This window comes from Monodelphis domestica, chromosome 3 (assembly GCF_027887165.1).
Source record: "Monodelphis domestica isolate mMonDom1 chromosome 3, mMonDom1.pri, whole genome shotgun sequence".
NCBI classification, from domain to species: Eukaryota; Metazoa; Chordata; class Mammalia; order Didelphimorphia; family Didelphidae; genus Monodelphis; species Monodelphis domestica.
Window position 1 is genome coordinate 244,595,265 of NC_077229.1, and position 16,207 is coordinate 244,611,471.

General features: G+C 35.4%; 1 protein-coding gene across 5 annotated transcripts in view; it reads left to right on the top strand.

Annotated features, from left to right (window-relative positions):
- Positions 1-16,207, top strand: part of TMX3 (thioredoxin related transmembrane protein 3) — a 127,810-nt gene that overhangs the window by 77,979 nt on the left and 33,624 nt on the right. For all 5 annotated transcript variants that reach the window (XM_016431706.2, XM_056823606.1, XM_007487772.3 and 2 more), the window contains 2 exons: positions 11,714-11,780; positions 14,688-14,786. In XM_016431706.2, coding sequence (XP_016287192.1) covers positions 11,714-11,780; positions 14,688-14,786 — 166 coding nt within the window. The remainder of the gene's footprint in view (positions 1-11,713; positions 11,781-14,687; positions 14,787-16,207) is intronic.

Consider the following 16,207-nt stretch of genomic DNA (forward strand, 5'->3'; position numbering starts at 1 on the left):
CTGATCTGAAGGAAATACAAAAAGCAAATGAAAGTGGAGCTAAACCAAAGTATTTGGAGATTATTAAACAGGAATTATGAAGCCAGGAACTTGGAGATAGAAGAAATAGTAATAATGGGGCTGCAGATAAAAATAGTAGAAATAAATTGGGAAATGGTGTAATATTGGTGCGAGAAAGTGATTCTGTGAATGATAGTCATTGCAATAAGGCAAGAGAAAGGCAGAGCCAGATTAAAGAGTCAGAAACGGAAATTAATGAAATAACATCTCAAATTGCAATGGAGATGAGAGAATTTGATAAGACCTATATAGTAACCACATAGGAAAAGTCTGTAAAGGAAATCAAATCATTCCTTGAAAACTTTTTCCAGTGTAGAGTGGATAATGGGATTGAATTATGCAAAAGAAAGAAAGAATCACAAGAACTTAAGAAAGAGTTAGTGACAGATTCAGAAACCTATAATTTCAATTCCCTATAAATTCAATTCCCTAAAGGTTACTGTTGACAATGATAACAAGGCTCTAAAAAAATTCACAGAAGACCCACCAAACTTAGTTAATTCTGTCAATAACTTTATGGCAGAGGTACCCTTTGTAAATGCATCTCGTTCGAATCCAGATGCGAGTACCTTCCATCCAGCAATGAGTGTTATAGTTAAGAAAAAACAAACTGATAATGAAGCTGACATTACTTTTGAAGACAAAGATTATCATATTCAAAGTAGTGGAGGTAAAATTTCAGTTAAATTGGAATCTGGGGAGGGAACGTCAGACTTAGTAACAACCAAGGATTCAGTTAGTGCCAACATTCTATGGGGCACAGGGGTATCTAGCCAGAGCAGCTGCCATGGTTTAGTTTCATGTTCCATTGAAGACTTCATTGGGAATGAATCAAATCAAGAAGAATTAACTGGGTTACAACCGGAAGAGGGTAGCAAGGTCACCAACCTTATCATTAGTTATGAATCATTAGTTATGAACACCTTGGCTACTAAACCAGAAACAGATACATGTTGTGGGGGGCAACATGGCACACATCCTATTACTGATGATGCAGGGGGAAATGCAGTAGTACAAATCTTATTCCCAGAAGACAATAATAACTTAGAGGGAAAGATTCCTATCTCTACACAGTCAAGTGGGAAAGAAGATAAACATAAACCCCAGATTAGTGTTAGAGTAGGATCTATGATTATTAATAGTGAAGAAGATCTGCACAACCTCATACCATCTAGTTTACCAATTCAAATTGACATTCAAAATAGCAATGAGAAACAAAAAGAAACTGACTTGATTAACACAGAAGAGGGTGACAAAAGCTTAGATCACAAAGCAAAGCCAGAGTTACCAACATCTGACAAGAGTTCACATGGCATCGAACAAAATCCTAAAAGCATAGGGTTTGCATTTAGTGACTCTGATTCAGATTTAGACACTGAATCTGAAGGTATACCAGAAGGTGTGATTATAATGGAGGAAGATGATATAGAACAAATGCCATATCAGTTTTATAAGCTTTATGAAGAGGTAGACGAAGAAGGGGATGTGTGGGATACAAGTGAAAAAAATAGAATACCTAGAACCAGTGCAAACAAACTCATACCAATACAATGATGAGGAGTTACTCTTTGGGCACAGAACTAGCTGTGTATAACATTGGAAAAAATCTATGCAAGCTTAGGGGTTGACAATGAAAATGATTTCATAGACAAGTTGAATTACATGGCGTATGAAGAGATAGACTCTGAATGGGAAAGTGAGTATTGAGAAACATTTTGTGAACTGGAGAAGGAGATACAGATACAAAATTTCATTTCTAGTCTCTTAATTTCAAACACATGACAAGTACCATTCATGCTGTAACAGTGAAACCAAGATTAGTTGGAGTTCCATAGGGTAACATTCTACACAAAGCCTTATGTGAAAGAAGACTAGTCTTGGGGTAGCTGAGAGAATAAGTTATACAGCTAAAGAACGAGTAATTCAACAGGAAAACTCCTAAACCTTAGCAAAATTCCAACATCATAACTAGATCAGACATAAACATCTAGAATGCTAGAGAAGCATGGATTCACATTGGATGAATCTGTGATAACAAGAATTTAATAGCAAGTTGTAGATGAGAACTGGAAGAGGTTATCCATATCTCACAAACTTTATCCTAAAACAGTCTATATCAGGGGAAGGAAGGAGGGAGAGAGGGTATACCAGGAAAATATTATTTCAGAGTTTCAGATATCTCACCAGAAATAAAATATGATCATGTCATCAATGATGATACATATACTGATGACATCTGAGAAAAAGTCCTAGTCATGAACTGCAACATGAATAGCCCAAGAAGAAAGCAATATCAAGCCTGGTGAATGTAAGCCTACTGAGAACAAAGCAAAGCACTGGAGAGCACTAGCCATCAAAACAGAAAATGAGAGCTCTGCACAAGTTGAATTGATTACAAAATAGATATGCACTCCTGAAGCTGAAGTATATAGTAGTCTCTGAAGATATGTAGCCAGTGTCACAGTAAAATGAAAGGAAAACTTTGCATTTGAAAGAGTAGCAGCCACAATTATCTGCCTGACATAGTAACAAATCTATCTCCAAGTAATACATACAATGACAAGTCAAAAAAAAATATATATATACATATATATATATATATATATAAAGTAACCATAAGATAGACCTCCTTGAAGGAGTAAAAAAGAAAACTTGATATCTAAAGTCTTGAAAAATATACTCTTAGGTATAATGCATACACCCATGCAAGAAGAAAACACAAGTTTGAGCTAACTCACAAGCACGAAGAGGTACACAAATGCAAATGCTTACCCCCATGCAAAAAAGAAAAAGAAAAAGAAAAAAAGATAGATAAATTCTGCACGAACGAAGATTTCATCACACTTCCATGCAAAAGTAACTTTTCACTCATACTGGCACACATACGTAAAAAACCTGACTTGCACTCATGTTCGTGTTTTGTTTGTGTGTTCCTGGGTTCCTGATTATTGCAATGGATCATGATTGAAAGAACACAAGTCTTCAATCAAGTCTGGACGATGGCGAATGGCATGCAGACCAGATGAAGGACCAGAGTGGAAAGGAAGAAAATTTCTTCAAGCAAAGTGACTGAACATGGAAGGACTTTGGAACTTTGAAATTTGGAACTTTTGGCCATGAAGGTTATGTAAGGAAGTGTCATACATGTGAATATCACATATATATTTATGCATGCACATCCTACATGACAAAGTAAAATATTTCGTGGAATGAGTAAGTAAATAACATGCACAACAACAAATGAAAACACTGATGTTAAATTTCTGTGGAAAATTCAAACAGATTTTTCTGCATGAGTTGACACAGAAATCTACAAGAATGTACATATGTAAAGTTGTCTAAGTTACTAACGCTAACTTTTAGAGTAAGTTTATTAACAATCTAACTTAGTGGTAGTCTCTCGGTGATCGAGAATGACTATTGTTTTTGTGCAGTTTCATCTATGGTGTGACCCTCATGTGGCTTTGGAGCCCCTCAAAAAAATGCTACATAAGTATCTTCTCATGTTTCATGCTTGTTCCTATATATTTAAACACTTCCTATATGTAGACAGTTCCTAACTTCCTTTCTATACACAACAGGAAAAAACCAAGGATCAAAAAGATAAAAAGAGCCACATCAAATTCTGTGATTTCACATAAGAAATGGATAGAATCAGGCTGAGGCGCAAAGTTTGTGGCACATGGGGCATGGAACTCCAGTTGTCCTAATGTTCCATGCTCCTAGTAGGAGTTTATTTCGACCGCTTAAAAGGATGACCCGCCAGCCGCGGTGTGCTGACTGGGTGTTTGTAGGGCAGGCAATGTTTGGGACACCTTTTCTAGTCCCCTCCCTTGATTAGGGTGAGCAGTGCTGTCCTAGAGAGGGCTGCTCAGTCGCCCAGGATGCTGCCGAATGTCCCTGATGCCCACAGGGCCGAGCGACCACTGGTCCGTGGGCCGCCTACGTGCAGGATCGTGACTACAACTGCCAGTGGTCACCTCCACCTGTCGTCACTCCCCCATCGCCGCAGGTCTTGAAGAGGGTGGACGGAGTTAGGATAGATGAGTGTGCACAAAGATACTTGTGCGTGAAAAAGATTTAAGTGGAAAATCCAATGCACAGAGACAGTCCCACTCTCTCGGCGTTGGAAGCCTGGGTCCAGTGGCACGAAAAATTGTTACATCTGGAGACTTCCTCAGCTGCATTGGATGGCCGTGTTGTCTTTTGTGCTCCAACACGCCCTAAGCACTCCACAGTGCTTTGCTGCGTCGCCCTCTCAGCCGTTGAACCTTCTCGTTGGTTTCTTCCGTCTGTTCAGCGGAAGCAGTCTTCACATGCTGGGTGAGCAAAGCCCTGGTTCACCATGGGTCGATGACCCGATGGCTACCCTCACAAGGTTTGGCCGGGCTGTCGAAGCCGTTGCCCGGGGTGTGGCCGCTGCCACATGCTAGCAACTACTGGGAGCCACAATTGAGAGCTGGGTGTCAGGTGGGGGTCAGAGGCTAGAGAGCTGCCCTAGGAGGGCACGATAAGCCCTCCATACCAGAGATACTACCCTTCTCTGAGCACCCCATACACCCCAACAATCTAACTACTAACTATAGTAAATAGCCTAGTGAATTTGTTTAAGGCTTAAGGGAGTAGAGACATAGAAGTCTGTAGTATAAAAAGTTGCATTGTATTATGATTGTAGGTTAGCATTTGTTAGTGACAGGAGATTTTACTTAGTAAATTTATAGACATTAGGAATTAGAATATTTGCATGTTCAATATGTTATTGAAATTGTAATGATTTGGAAAAATGTAACTTATTGTGTTATGAAAACTAGTTCATGTACTTCCCCTACGTAAACCATTTTCCTATGACCCATTCTTAGCTTAGCATTTAGATAGATAGAATAGCTAAGATGAGTTTAGGATTTGTTATTTTGGCAGGGGTTAAGAGTATATTTCAGATAGCAAAGAGTTAAGATAAAATTATCATTAATGAGGTAAGTAGCATTAAAAATAAAATGCAAGTTGCATTTTATTTGGCTAATAAAAGGAGAGGATTGTGGTATACATATGAGAGAGAAAAGTTTTTGCAGGACTGGAGTTCTAGCTCTAAAATGCAAAACCCAGGATACCATCAGAATGTCCCCAGGTTGGTGGCAGTTGGAGCTGAGTTGGGGATTTGCTGGCCACACAGTGGGAGAGGAGAAACTGGGCCTTTGAACTTACTCTCTGTCTCTCTTGGGTTCTGAGCAGTTGGAGCTGAGGAGGGGGTTGTTCTTTGGTGCCTCTGTGTCAGGGACTGAAGTTATCTTTTCTCTGGAGGCTTTGGGCTGGTCACTCTGAGAGGAGAAACTTGGCTTTTGGACTTGGTCTCTCTGGCTCTGAGGAGTTGGAGTTGACCAGGGGGTTTTTTGGTCTCTGGGTCTCTTACTGGGGGACACACATTTGCTCTCTGGAGTTTGAAGTTGACTGACTTCTGTGAAGCTGACTTGGTTACTTGAAGTTCTCTGACTTTGGACAGTTGAAATTGATAAGAAGGAGAAATCTAAAGAAGAAGAAAGAAGATCTTGAAAAGCCATTGTCCTCCATCACCCTGTCTAATAGTCACAGTTCATGACTGGACTATTTTCTCAATTTTACCCCAATTAGACTAGGGACTTCCTTATCCCCCTTACCTCAGGTTCCCATCCTGTTATCCCAATAAATCCCTTACCTGAGAAAGAAACTTGGAATATTTTATAATTCACTCAGGGGGGAGGTAAAATTGGGAGGAGAAGGGTGGCAGGAGAAAGAGTGAGGGAAGGAGATTAGGAAATAGATCAGCCATCTTTAGGGATCGATAGGCAGATTCCCCAAAGCAGTCCCCTGTGTATCAGTATCTGTGTGTGTGTGTGTGTGTGTGTGTGTGTGTGTGTGTGTGTGTGTGTGTGTGTGTGTGTGTGTGTGTGTGTGATGGCATCCCCCAGCAGCATTTCTCTGTCCTCTGTCCTCTGTTACCAATAAGCAGCCTCAGGTTCCCTCAGCAGTTTCAGTTCCTTGTAGCAGCCTCTCTAGGCACAGTCAGTTAGAAAATAGTAGCCATTGTGAAGAAACTGGTTCCCCCTCACTTCATCCTCTCTAACTCAATCAGTAATATGTTTCCAGTCAGTTTACTATTTTATTTCAAACCCTAGAATATAATTGTTATGTCTCCATTTTACAGTTGAGAAGACTGAAGCAGGCAGAGGTTAAGTGACCTGCCTTAAGTTCCACAGCTTTTAAGTTTCTATAGCTGCCTATTAGAACTTTGTTCAGTAACCCACAGCTAAAGAAAAATAGAAATCATATTTATTACTAGAACTTTGTAATGTAATTTAAAAGAATAAAGTTTTATTTTTGTTATTTTGGGGGTTATTTTTCTTGGACCTTTTTCCCACCCATCTATATGTGTATTGACTTGCTTGCCTCTGGATTTTACTAGTTTCTATTCTAAAAACAGGTTATTATTTATTTATTTGTTTTTTGCTCTGCAATTTTTTTTTAAGTTGAAATGGAATGTAGGTGAGATCAAGGTTTAATTTCATTATGCAGTGGCAATAATTGAAAAAGTGAAATGTTAAGAGCATTTAATACAAATATAAAGTTTGGAACCCAGAAATGGTAGATAAAAATATAGCAAGATATGGCTTTGTTAACCAATCACACATTAGAAATAAGATTAATTTTAAGTAACCAACTTGTTTGCATCATAGCTATCAACACATTGCCATTCTTAACAGATCAGCTATTTAGTTTTAAATGTATTCTTCCCGTTCAATTTTCATTGATTATGTGTATATCTATATGTACACTCAGTACACAGAGACATATATCTGTGTGTATACATAGATATTATTTCAGAAGTTCTTTGAAATTAGACCATTACGTTTAATATGAATAAAGTGCAGAGAGATAAATTGTTGACAATAAAGTTAGAAAGATAAATTGTTGACAATAAAGTTAGAAATGACAATGTAATTTGTGATTTTAGACTCAGAACTTATATCCAAGCATCTATTACATTAGGAACTACCACATTTTCAATAGAAATAATGTTTGAGAGAAAGATTCATGTTATGAAAACTCAAAGTTTTTATTTTCCAAGCTAATTTTTTTTGGTCCAGACTTATTATTTTATCAGTTTCCTGAAGAGGAAACTTTCTACCAAAGCAGATCAGAAACTATTTTGCAATGTATAGCTTTAGAAGGTTGCTTGAGGCCATTGAAAAGCAAGTGACTTTTCCAGGGTCATACAACCAGTATGTGTTAGAGATGAGGTTCAGACACAGTTATATTTAACACCAAGTCCATCTCTCTATCCTCTATGCATGTTCACTCTCAAGTTAAAGAATTATAATATTTTTAGACTTTTCAAATTTAAAATTCATGATTTATTTTAAGAATATTACATTTTAATACTTTATCAGAAATTTATTAGTTGTTACTATATTTGCAAAGTACTTAATATTCATTTTATTTTATAACAACTAGTGAAGTTCAGTTCAATATTAAGCACGCACTCTGTAAACAGTTGCACTTGATGCTGAGACTCTAAACAGTACCATTTTTTTTTCTACTCAAGGTGCCTTATAATCTTCGAGGGGAGGAGAAAAGGACATAATACAGAGGAAATTATAATAGAATGTAGTGGTTTAAAGGGAAGATCTAGAAAAATAGTTTAGGCATATTTGAAGGACTCTTTTTTTCCTCTAGAAGAAGATAGTTATAGTCATATAAGAAGATTCAATGATAAAAATAATATTATAACTAAATTGTCCTAAAATCAACTTTGTTAAAAGGCAAAAATAGAAAAATTTACTTATATTCTTCATAACTATTTTGATGATAGGCATAATAATCCTAGGCTACTGAAAACTTTTAGAGACTATAGTTAAATTCTGTTACAATCATGTTTTTATATGTTTTTTGAAGTAAAATTTTGCTCTGCTTCTATTATGCCAAAGGACAAATAGAAAGAATAAATAAAACTTCAGACTCCCTTTTCATCTAAAAAACTAAAATTAACAAAATTCCAAGGTGCTATTTATAAAAAAAGATACTGACTAAATATTTGTTAAATTCTTGATTGAAATTTTTAAATTCGTGTGAGGATTAGAATGAAATGCAGAATGAGAAATCATTTCTTAGAGGTAGAAGGAAATATTAAAGCCTAAATTCAGAATTAGAAAGGACCTTGAACATAATGTGTCCAACTTCCTTTGCTGTGCAAAAAAAAAAAAAGAAGAATCGTACCAATATCTCTGGCAGGCAGTAATCATTTCCTTCTTGATAGAGAATGTCAAATCATAAATCCATGTTAGCACAGTTCTGGTTGATCATTTTATTGAGCTGAAATCAGCATCCCTTTAATATCTTTCCATTGAAGTGAGCTACATAAAATAAGTGAAATATAATCATCTTCTGTAGAATGGCCCCTAATGTGTTTGAAAAATGGGTATTATGCCTCCTTTTACAAATCAAAATTCCCCAACTCAAGCCATTTCCTCAGTTATATAACTTTGCATCATCTTCCTAGACTTCCTCCCATAGATTTTATTAAGTTTATTGATGCTACTCTTAAAATGTTGTTCTCAAAAGTGAATATAATACGTCCAGTGGGATGGATGGATGGATGGATGGATGGATGGATAAATGTATGAATGGATGTTGCCTTTGCATCTGACAGAGGGAGTTGCTACAGAAGGAAATAATCGGAGTGCCACAACCTTGACTTCATTCCTTTCGATTTGAATATTTTTGTTGTAGTTGTTTTGGGATGTTTTAAGTAAATTTTTTCCAGTCACCGATGAAAGTTTGATGGTATATAAGGTATAAACATTATTATATTTAGGTCAAAAATCTTCTCCTACTCTTTTCCCTTTTCTTTTTCTTCTTTAAGAAAAAAGACAGTGGACAGATAGATAGTACAGAACCAGGCCTGGACATGGGAGATTCTCTGGTTTAAATTCAGCCTCAAACACTTCTTACCTCTGGCACTCTGGGTAAATTACTTAACCCCTTTTGTCTAGCCCTTACCAGTGTTCTGTCTTGGAATCAAGACATAGTATTGTGTCCAACACAATCATAGTATTGATTCTAACACAAGATAAGGGTTCAAAAAAAATAGTATCCTCAACCTCACTTTTCTAAAGAACCAAGTAGTAATCTGTTCACACTTTCTTATATTAACCTTTAAGTCTAAAATTTAGATTGACCTAGATAGTTCTAGGCTCCTGCTTCCCACCAAATATTCTTATTCTCTCTCTTTCCCACCCTCTCCCATCCTCCCCTTACCCACCCCTCCACCCCGACTTCTCTTCTTTCTTCCTTCCCCGCTCCATCACAGTAGCTTGCTGGTTGTTTTTCGCTTCCCCTCTCTAATGCACTCTTTCCAAATCTACTCAACTTCCAAAGTGATTTTCCTAAAATAGAGAAATACTCTTGTCACCAACTCTACTCCGTAATCTCTAATAATGTAAAATAATCATCATTCAAAAAAAATCTTTCTAGTCTTTTTTACATTTTATATTCCTTCACATATTCTTATCATCCAGCAACACTGACTTTGATGTTCCAAGTTGTGTTGCACACAACTGCATGGCTTTATACTAGCTGTATTTTTTTGTCTGGATTGTGCTTCTACCAACTGGCTTTCTTAAAAATTTGGTCAAATCCCACTTGCTGTAGGAGGGCTTTCTTGGTCCTCTTCCTACTTCTAGGGATTTCTTTCTGAGATTACCTTTCATTACATCTTCCAGTGTATATATATATATATTTTTATATACAATTTTTTGAATGTGATCTCTTCCTTTAGAACATGAGTTCTTTGGGGGGCAAATACCATATTTTTGCCTTTCTTTGTATCTCTTACACATAGCAGTTGGCACTTAGTACTTGAATTATTGTGGGTGCTGACTCAATGCTATGCTCAGTTTTAAGAATGCCTTATATTGGACATGATCAGTTTACAAAAAACTTCTTTTTAAGTTTTGTCACTACAAAACTTTTTATAAAAGTTCTTTAAATAAGTTGCACTAGTGGATTTAATTCTCAATTTACTACATCACTAAAAAACTCCCACAAACTTTGCATTTATGTAACAAAACTAAAACCCCTTAAAATTGACACATCTTCTCAGTATGCTACAATTTTGCAAGGTAAAATCTATAAAATTATAGTTTCCCTTGATTGTTTTATTGCTACATAGTTATTTAAATAGAGTTATTTAAAAGGTAGTAAAGGTAGTAAAATTATTTTTATATAAGCCACTAGCTAGTTACAAAGTGATACTATGACAGAATAATAGTTGTTGACAAGATTTATCTCATCTTTTAAAAAACCATTGATATCTTTTGTTTTTATATCATGTTCATTTTCCAGTAAATCTTTTAGCACATACCAAGCAATTCATTCATATACAAGAATAAAAAACAAGGTGGGGGGAAAAGAAAACTGTTCAGAGAGCTTGGTCATGATTTATACTCTGTTCACTTGCAATTTTATGTCAAATGTTCTTTCTATTTCCATTGTGGAAAATTTTTAGTATGGTTTACTTAACTTTTTATTAGATCATAAATCCTTCTATTTCTGTATTCATTTTACTCAGTGCCATATACTTCATTACATTATGTATCAGTGTTTTCCTCACTTAATATGCATCTCCTTTTTTTTCCCTTCCTCCCACCCTGCCTCCCTTCCTCCCTCCCAGCCTCCTTCCCTCCCTCCTTCCCTCCTTCCCTCCCTCCTTCCCTCCTTCCCTCCCTCCTTTCCTTCCTTCCCTCCCTCCTTTCCTTCCTTCCTTCCTTCCTTCCTTCCTTCCTTCCTTCCTTCCTTCCTTCCTTCCTTCCTTCCTTCCTTCCTTCCTTCCTTCCTTCCTTCCTTCCTTCCTTCCTTCCTTCCTTCCTTCCTTCCTTCCTTCCTTCCTCCCTCCCTCCCTCCCTCCCTCCCTCCCTCCCTCCTTCCCCCCTCCCTCCCCCCCTCCCTCCCTCCCTCTGTCCCTCCCTCTGTCCCTCCCCCTGTCCCTCCCTCTGTCCCTCCCGCCCTCCCTCCCGCCCTTCCTCCTGTCCTTCCTCCCTCCCTCCCCCCACTTTCTTTCTATCTTTGACTCTTAGGGTATATAGCCTCACAGTGACAGATTTCTGGGTCAAAAGGATATGAACATTTATCTTGGAGTCAACAAGACTCAATTTCAAATCCTCCCTTCTGATACCTACTAAGTGTTTAATTCTGGGCAGGTCATTTAATCTCTTAGCTTTAGTTTTTCTTATCTGAGAACCAAATGAGATAATATGGAATGCTTTAAAGACCTTAAAGTGGTATATAAATGTTAACTATTATTGTTGCTATTTCTTAACATATTACTAACTTCTTTATAGAATGACTGGACCAATTAACAGGTCCATCAGTAGTATATTACTATGTCCATTTTTCTATAGCCATCCCATCATTGACTATTGCCACTAAAATTTTTTAATTGTGTACAAATTTGTAAAGTGGTAAGTTAGATTGAGTGATGAGATGTTCACAGAATTTCAATTGGTTTTCTTTTGGTAGATCTTTAAAATTTTTTTGAAAATTAGATCTCTTAAGAGTTGTGAAATGATAGTCACCAGTTAAATTTTTTTCAATGATTAAGGTTTGAAATTTCTGATTTTTGCAGTATGTAACCCTGAATGAGATGCCTGCTGTTCTTGTTTTCAAAGATGAAACTTATTTTGTATATGATGGTAAGTACATAATATCACATGTAATTTATAACACAATTTAATTAGAATAAAATATTTACTAAATGTAAATAATACTTCAGAATCCCAATAAGTTGAATAGCCTTAAAATACAAATTCCGTTTCATCAATCCAAGATACAAATAACTTAAATCTTTAACAGAATTGTGGTTTGAAACAAAATTTAACAAGCCTTAAAAAATTGGGTACTTATTTATTGACCCATCAAATATTTTTATAAGATACACAGGGAAAAGGAGTAGAAGAGTTAAAAGTTGTCAAGTGATTTTTGACTTCAGTTGAATATGACTTAGCACATAAATAAGTTAATTGCACAATTATATAGGCTTTTACTACTTAAGCTTTGTTTGAAGCTATTTTGAAATTTTAAATAAAAAAATTTACTTCACTTATTTGATGATAGCCTAATATGAATTTCTGTTGACATTTTTCATATAAATAGGAAGTTTAATTCTAAGATTATATTAGAAATATACACCTTCAGAATCAGTAATAAAAAAATGCTTCAGAAATTAAGTTTATTTTCCACAAGAATTCTTCCTAACATTTACTTTTTTCAGCAGAGAGAGGGACATTGTATTAAAACCTAGTTTTTCTTGGTGGCTATCTAAATGATTTCTCTGTCCCATTTTTTCTTTTCTTCATATGATCTCCCCACCCCTTTGCAAGTATTTTGTAAATAATTCCATTTGGAATCTTCTGGAGATTCTTGCTTTGAAAGATAGCCTGCTACAAGATTTCACCTTTTAGATAGTTTGAGCATATTTTCTTCATCAGTCAATCATAAAATTAAAGCTCAATAGCCTTCACAGATGTTTTTACCTTTGATATATAGCCTAGAGACAATCGGCTTGAAATAAAGGCATTGACTGAAATGTTATGGTAAAAAAGGTAGCAAGAAAGGCACCTCCCCCAATAACACATGCTGCATTATTAGAAAGAATGGATGTCTATAGAATCTCTATGTGGAGAAGTACACATTCAGGGACCTTTACTGCTGTATCTCCCAAGATCTTCTTTGAAGTCACTTAGGCTATTTCTCATGCTTCTCTGTTAGGCTCCAAGGGTGCTTTATCATGACTTCCCCTATCTTTAGCTTTTTACTCAGTTGAACTCCTCACTTAGCCTATTCCTTTTCACTTTGGGAAAGGACTAGAACTGATACACTGTAATCATAAGGGATCTTTGCTTTGGGTCCTCTTCTGCTGAACAGGATCCTACATTTCACATTTTAGACTGTTGATTCTTCTCAGTAACTGAATTGGACTCCACAGTTCTAGTCTTTCCTATAAATAATACTGTATTTTAAAACTAAGTCAACATAACCAACAAGAATCCTTATGTTCAAATTAGTTGCTCCCATTTCTATTTAACTGTTGACACCAGTGTCCTAAAGTTCTATCCTTGGCCTGCTTCTCTTTCTTCTTTAGTAATCACATCTGATTTTTTATGTTTAGTTATATCTATATTGATAACTTAAATATTTATCTGTAACTGTAGCCCTGATCTCTCCTTTAAACACATCTCCAACCTATTGATACATATTTCTACCTGATAATTCTATCAGCATTTTAAACCTAGCATGTCCTTATCTTTCTCACTAATTCATCCCTTTTTTCCAACTACTCTTCCTTCCCAGTTTCTCAGGTTTAAAGTCAGCGTACTTTGGCTGTGGAATTGTTGTTATCCTTCAAGAATTATCACAAGAACCACTTGCTGTGGAACCTTCTCTGATTCTCTCAATTAAATGTTCTTTTTGTTTAAAATTTCCTAGTAGACTTTGTATTTCTATTTGTTCACATTACTTTATGCTTTTTTACTCCTAAATATAAATAATATAGATATGTTATTTCACTTTTTCCTTTTAACAAAGACTATAAGCTCCTTGAGAATAGTTGATAATACCTTTTTTTTTTTTAAATATGTATATCCCCAGTGCTTACATAGTATCTTGGAAGTAGTAAATTTAAAAAAGTATTTGTTGATGGAATGAAGATAAATGAAGAGGCGATTAATAACTGATATCATATGATTGAACTTTTCATTGTTACCATATTAATTGTAGGGGGATAAATTGAGGTTTTATAATTACCTTCATTTCTGAATAAATCTTTTCTCCTCCCTGACATAGCAAACTGACTTTTAATAAAAAATAGGGGGATGGGGAGAGGAATAATAGTTCAGCAGAATTAACCAACACATTGCTAAGTTTGATAGTTTCTTTTGTGTTCCCTAACTTTATTGCTTCCCTTCAGCAAAAGAATAAGGGAATTACATTTTCTCATTCCTGTTCCAGGATGAAGCTTAGTCATTGTAATTGCACAGCTTTCAGTTTTATTTTGATTGTTATTTCTTACATTGTTTTATTGCATGAATTGTTTTCTGGATCTGCATAGTTAATTCTGCTTTAGTTCAGAGAACTCTTCCCATAATTTTATGAATTTGCATTTGTCATTTTGCATAGCATCTCATAGTCTTTCTAGAAGTTAGTTGGAAGTTATTTGTATTGTGCTCTGCATTTCTGAAGTATTGGAATATTTTCCCTTCTAAAAGTCACAGTTTTAATTATGATATAATTTAGTTTCTTAATGGGAACTAAATGAGCTTTTTAAAAAATTATACTTTTTTAGTAAATTTTAAAAAGGGAACTGATTTTTTTTAAATGAAATTTTTTTGTTATGACCTCAGAAGGTAGATAATTAAAAGCACATTTGATTTTAAAAAATTTTTTAATTAAATGACATCCTGAGTGTAAAGATATTTTGAAATATATTTTTTGTAACAATGGTAAGACATATTTTCACCTTTTTAAATTATCTATTTTCTTTTTTAAGTGTATATGTCAAAAATAATTAAAATATTTACTCTCACCCTAATTTTTTTTTAAAGAATATGAAGACGGAGATCTTAAATCCTGGGTCAACAGAGAGCGATTTCAGAGTTATCTTACTGTGGATGGCTTTACCCTCTATGAACTTACAGACACAGGTAAAATATAGAACTACAATATATATTTTTATTGATTTAATAATTCTGAAGAAATTAGTTTCTAATTAGTTTAGAAATTAGGGACCATAGCAATCTTTTGGTCTCTCTTCTCATTTTATACATGAAAAAGCTGAAACATTGAGAGACTATGTATATTAATTGAGGAAAATAACATATTAAGTTGTAGAACTAAGATTCAAAATGAGACTAGAAATCCAGCTCTCTTTACATTATACCATCTGAATACTAGTTTTATTTTCTTTGGAATAGAAATTGCTTTTATTGGCATTATAGTGAAAATTAGAATTAACTCTACAGATAACAATACTTCATAGAATTGAACAATATACTTGGCAAACTCTTTTTGACAGTTCAGAATAATTCTGGTACATTAGTAAATAAACAGCGAAAAAGGAAGAAGCTTTGGATAAAAAATGTTTTGATGGTCTGTTGTTACCTTTTTCACTTTATAGTTGATTAAGAAGTGAGAGGGGGATTGTTGTTGTTCAGTCCTTTTGTGTCCAACTCTTCATGATCCCATGTACCATGCCTGCCTATGGGGTTTTATTGGCAACAATACTGGAGTGCTTTGCTTTTTCCTTCCCCAGTGGATCCTTTTCCCAGGCAGTCAGAAGTTAAGAGGTTAAGCCCAAGGTCAAATAGCTAGGAAGTGTTTGAGGTTTGATGTGAACACAGATTTTTCAGGCTCTAGGCCCAGCCACTCTATCCACTGAACTAGCCACCTAGCTGCCTTCTAGACATACAGAGTTTAAATGGCTTGACCAGGATCACAGCTAGGAAATGTCTAAGGCTTTTCCTCAGATATGAACCTGACTCCAGGAACAGTGCTCCTAACTCCTGAAGTCATAGCTGCCTCTTTAACTTAAAGGATTTAAAAATCTCGATTCAGACGTACAGTAGCCTCAGCAGAACATGAAAAGGTTATATCTTAACTGTGTTACCTTCCAAAAAGAAAACTGTTGACATTTTAAGAGTATAATAATGTCATATTTACATTGCATTTTGAAGTTTACATGGCACTTTCCTCATGAAGTATACATGAATATAATTACAAATATTAATTATCTTTATTTTAGAGATGAAGAAACTAGCCCTTTTCTTAAATTTGAGTGACTACCATTCTTGCCAGACTGTTGAATTTCAGCACTAGGATTTGAATCTAAGTCTTTTGACTCTAAATGCAGTGGACTTTATAATATGCTGTGGATCTATCTACTTACACATCCAATCTGAAAAGCATTTTTGTTTGAGACTCTGACCTGCCTTTAAAATACCAAACTGATACCTTGCTAGCTCTTTTCTGTGAGACCCTAACATTCAAAAGTGCAGAATACAGAAAGTCTTTCTCTGGGACATAATGCATTCTTGGAGGTAGCCATTTTTATCTCAAGTATTAATAA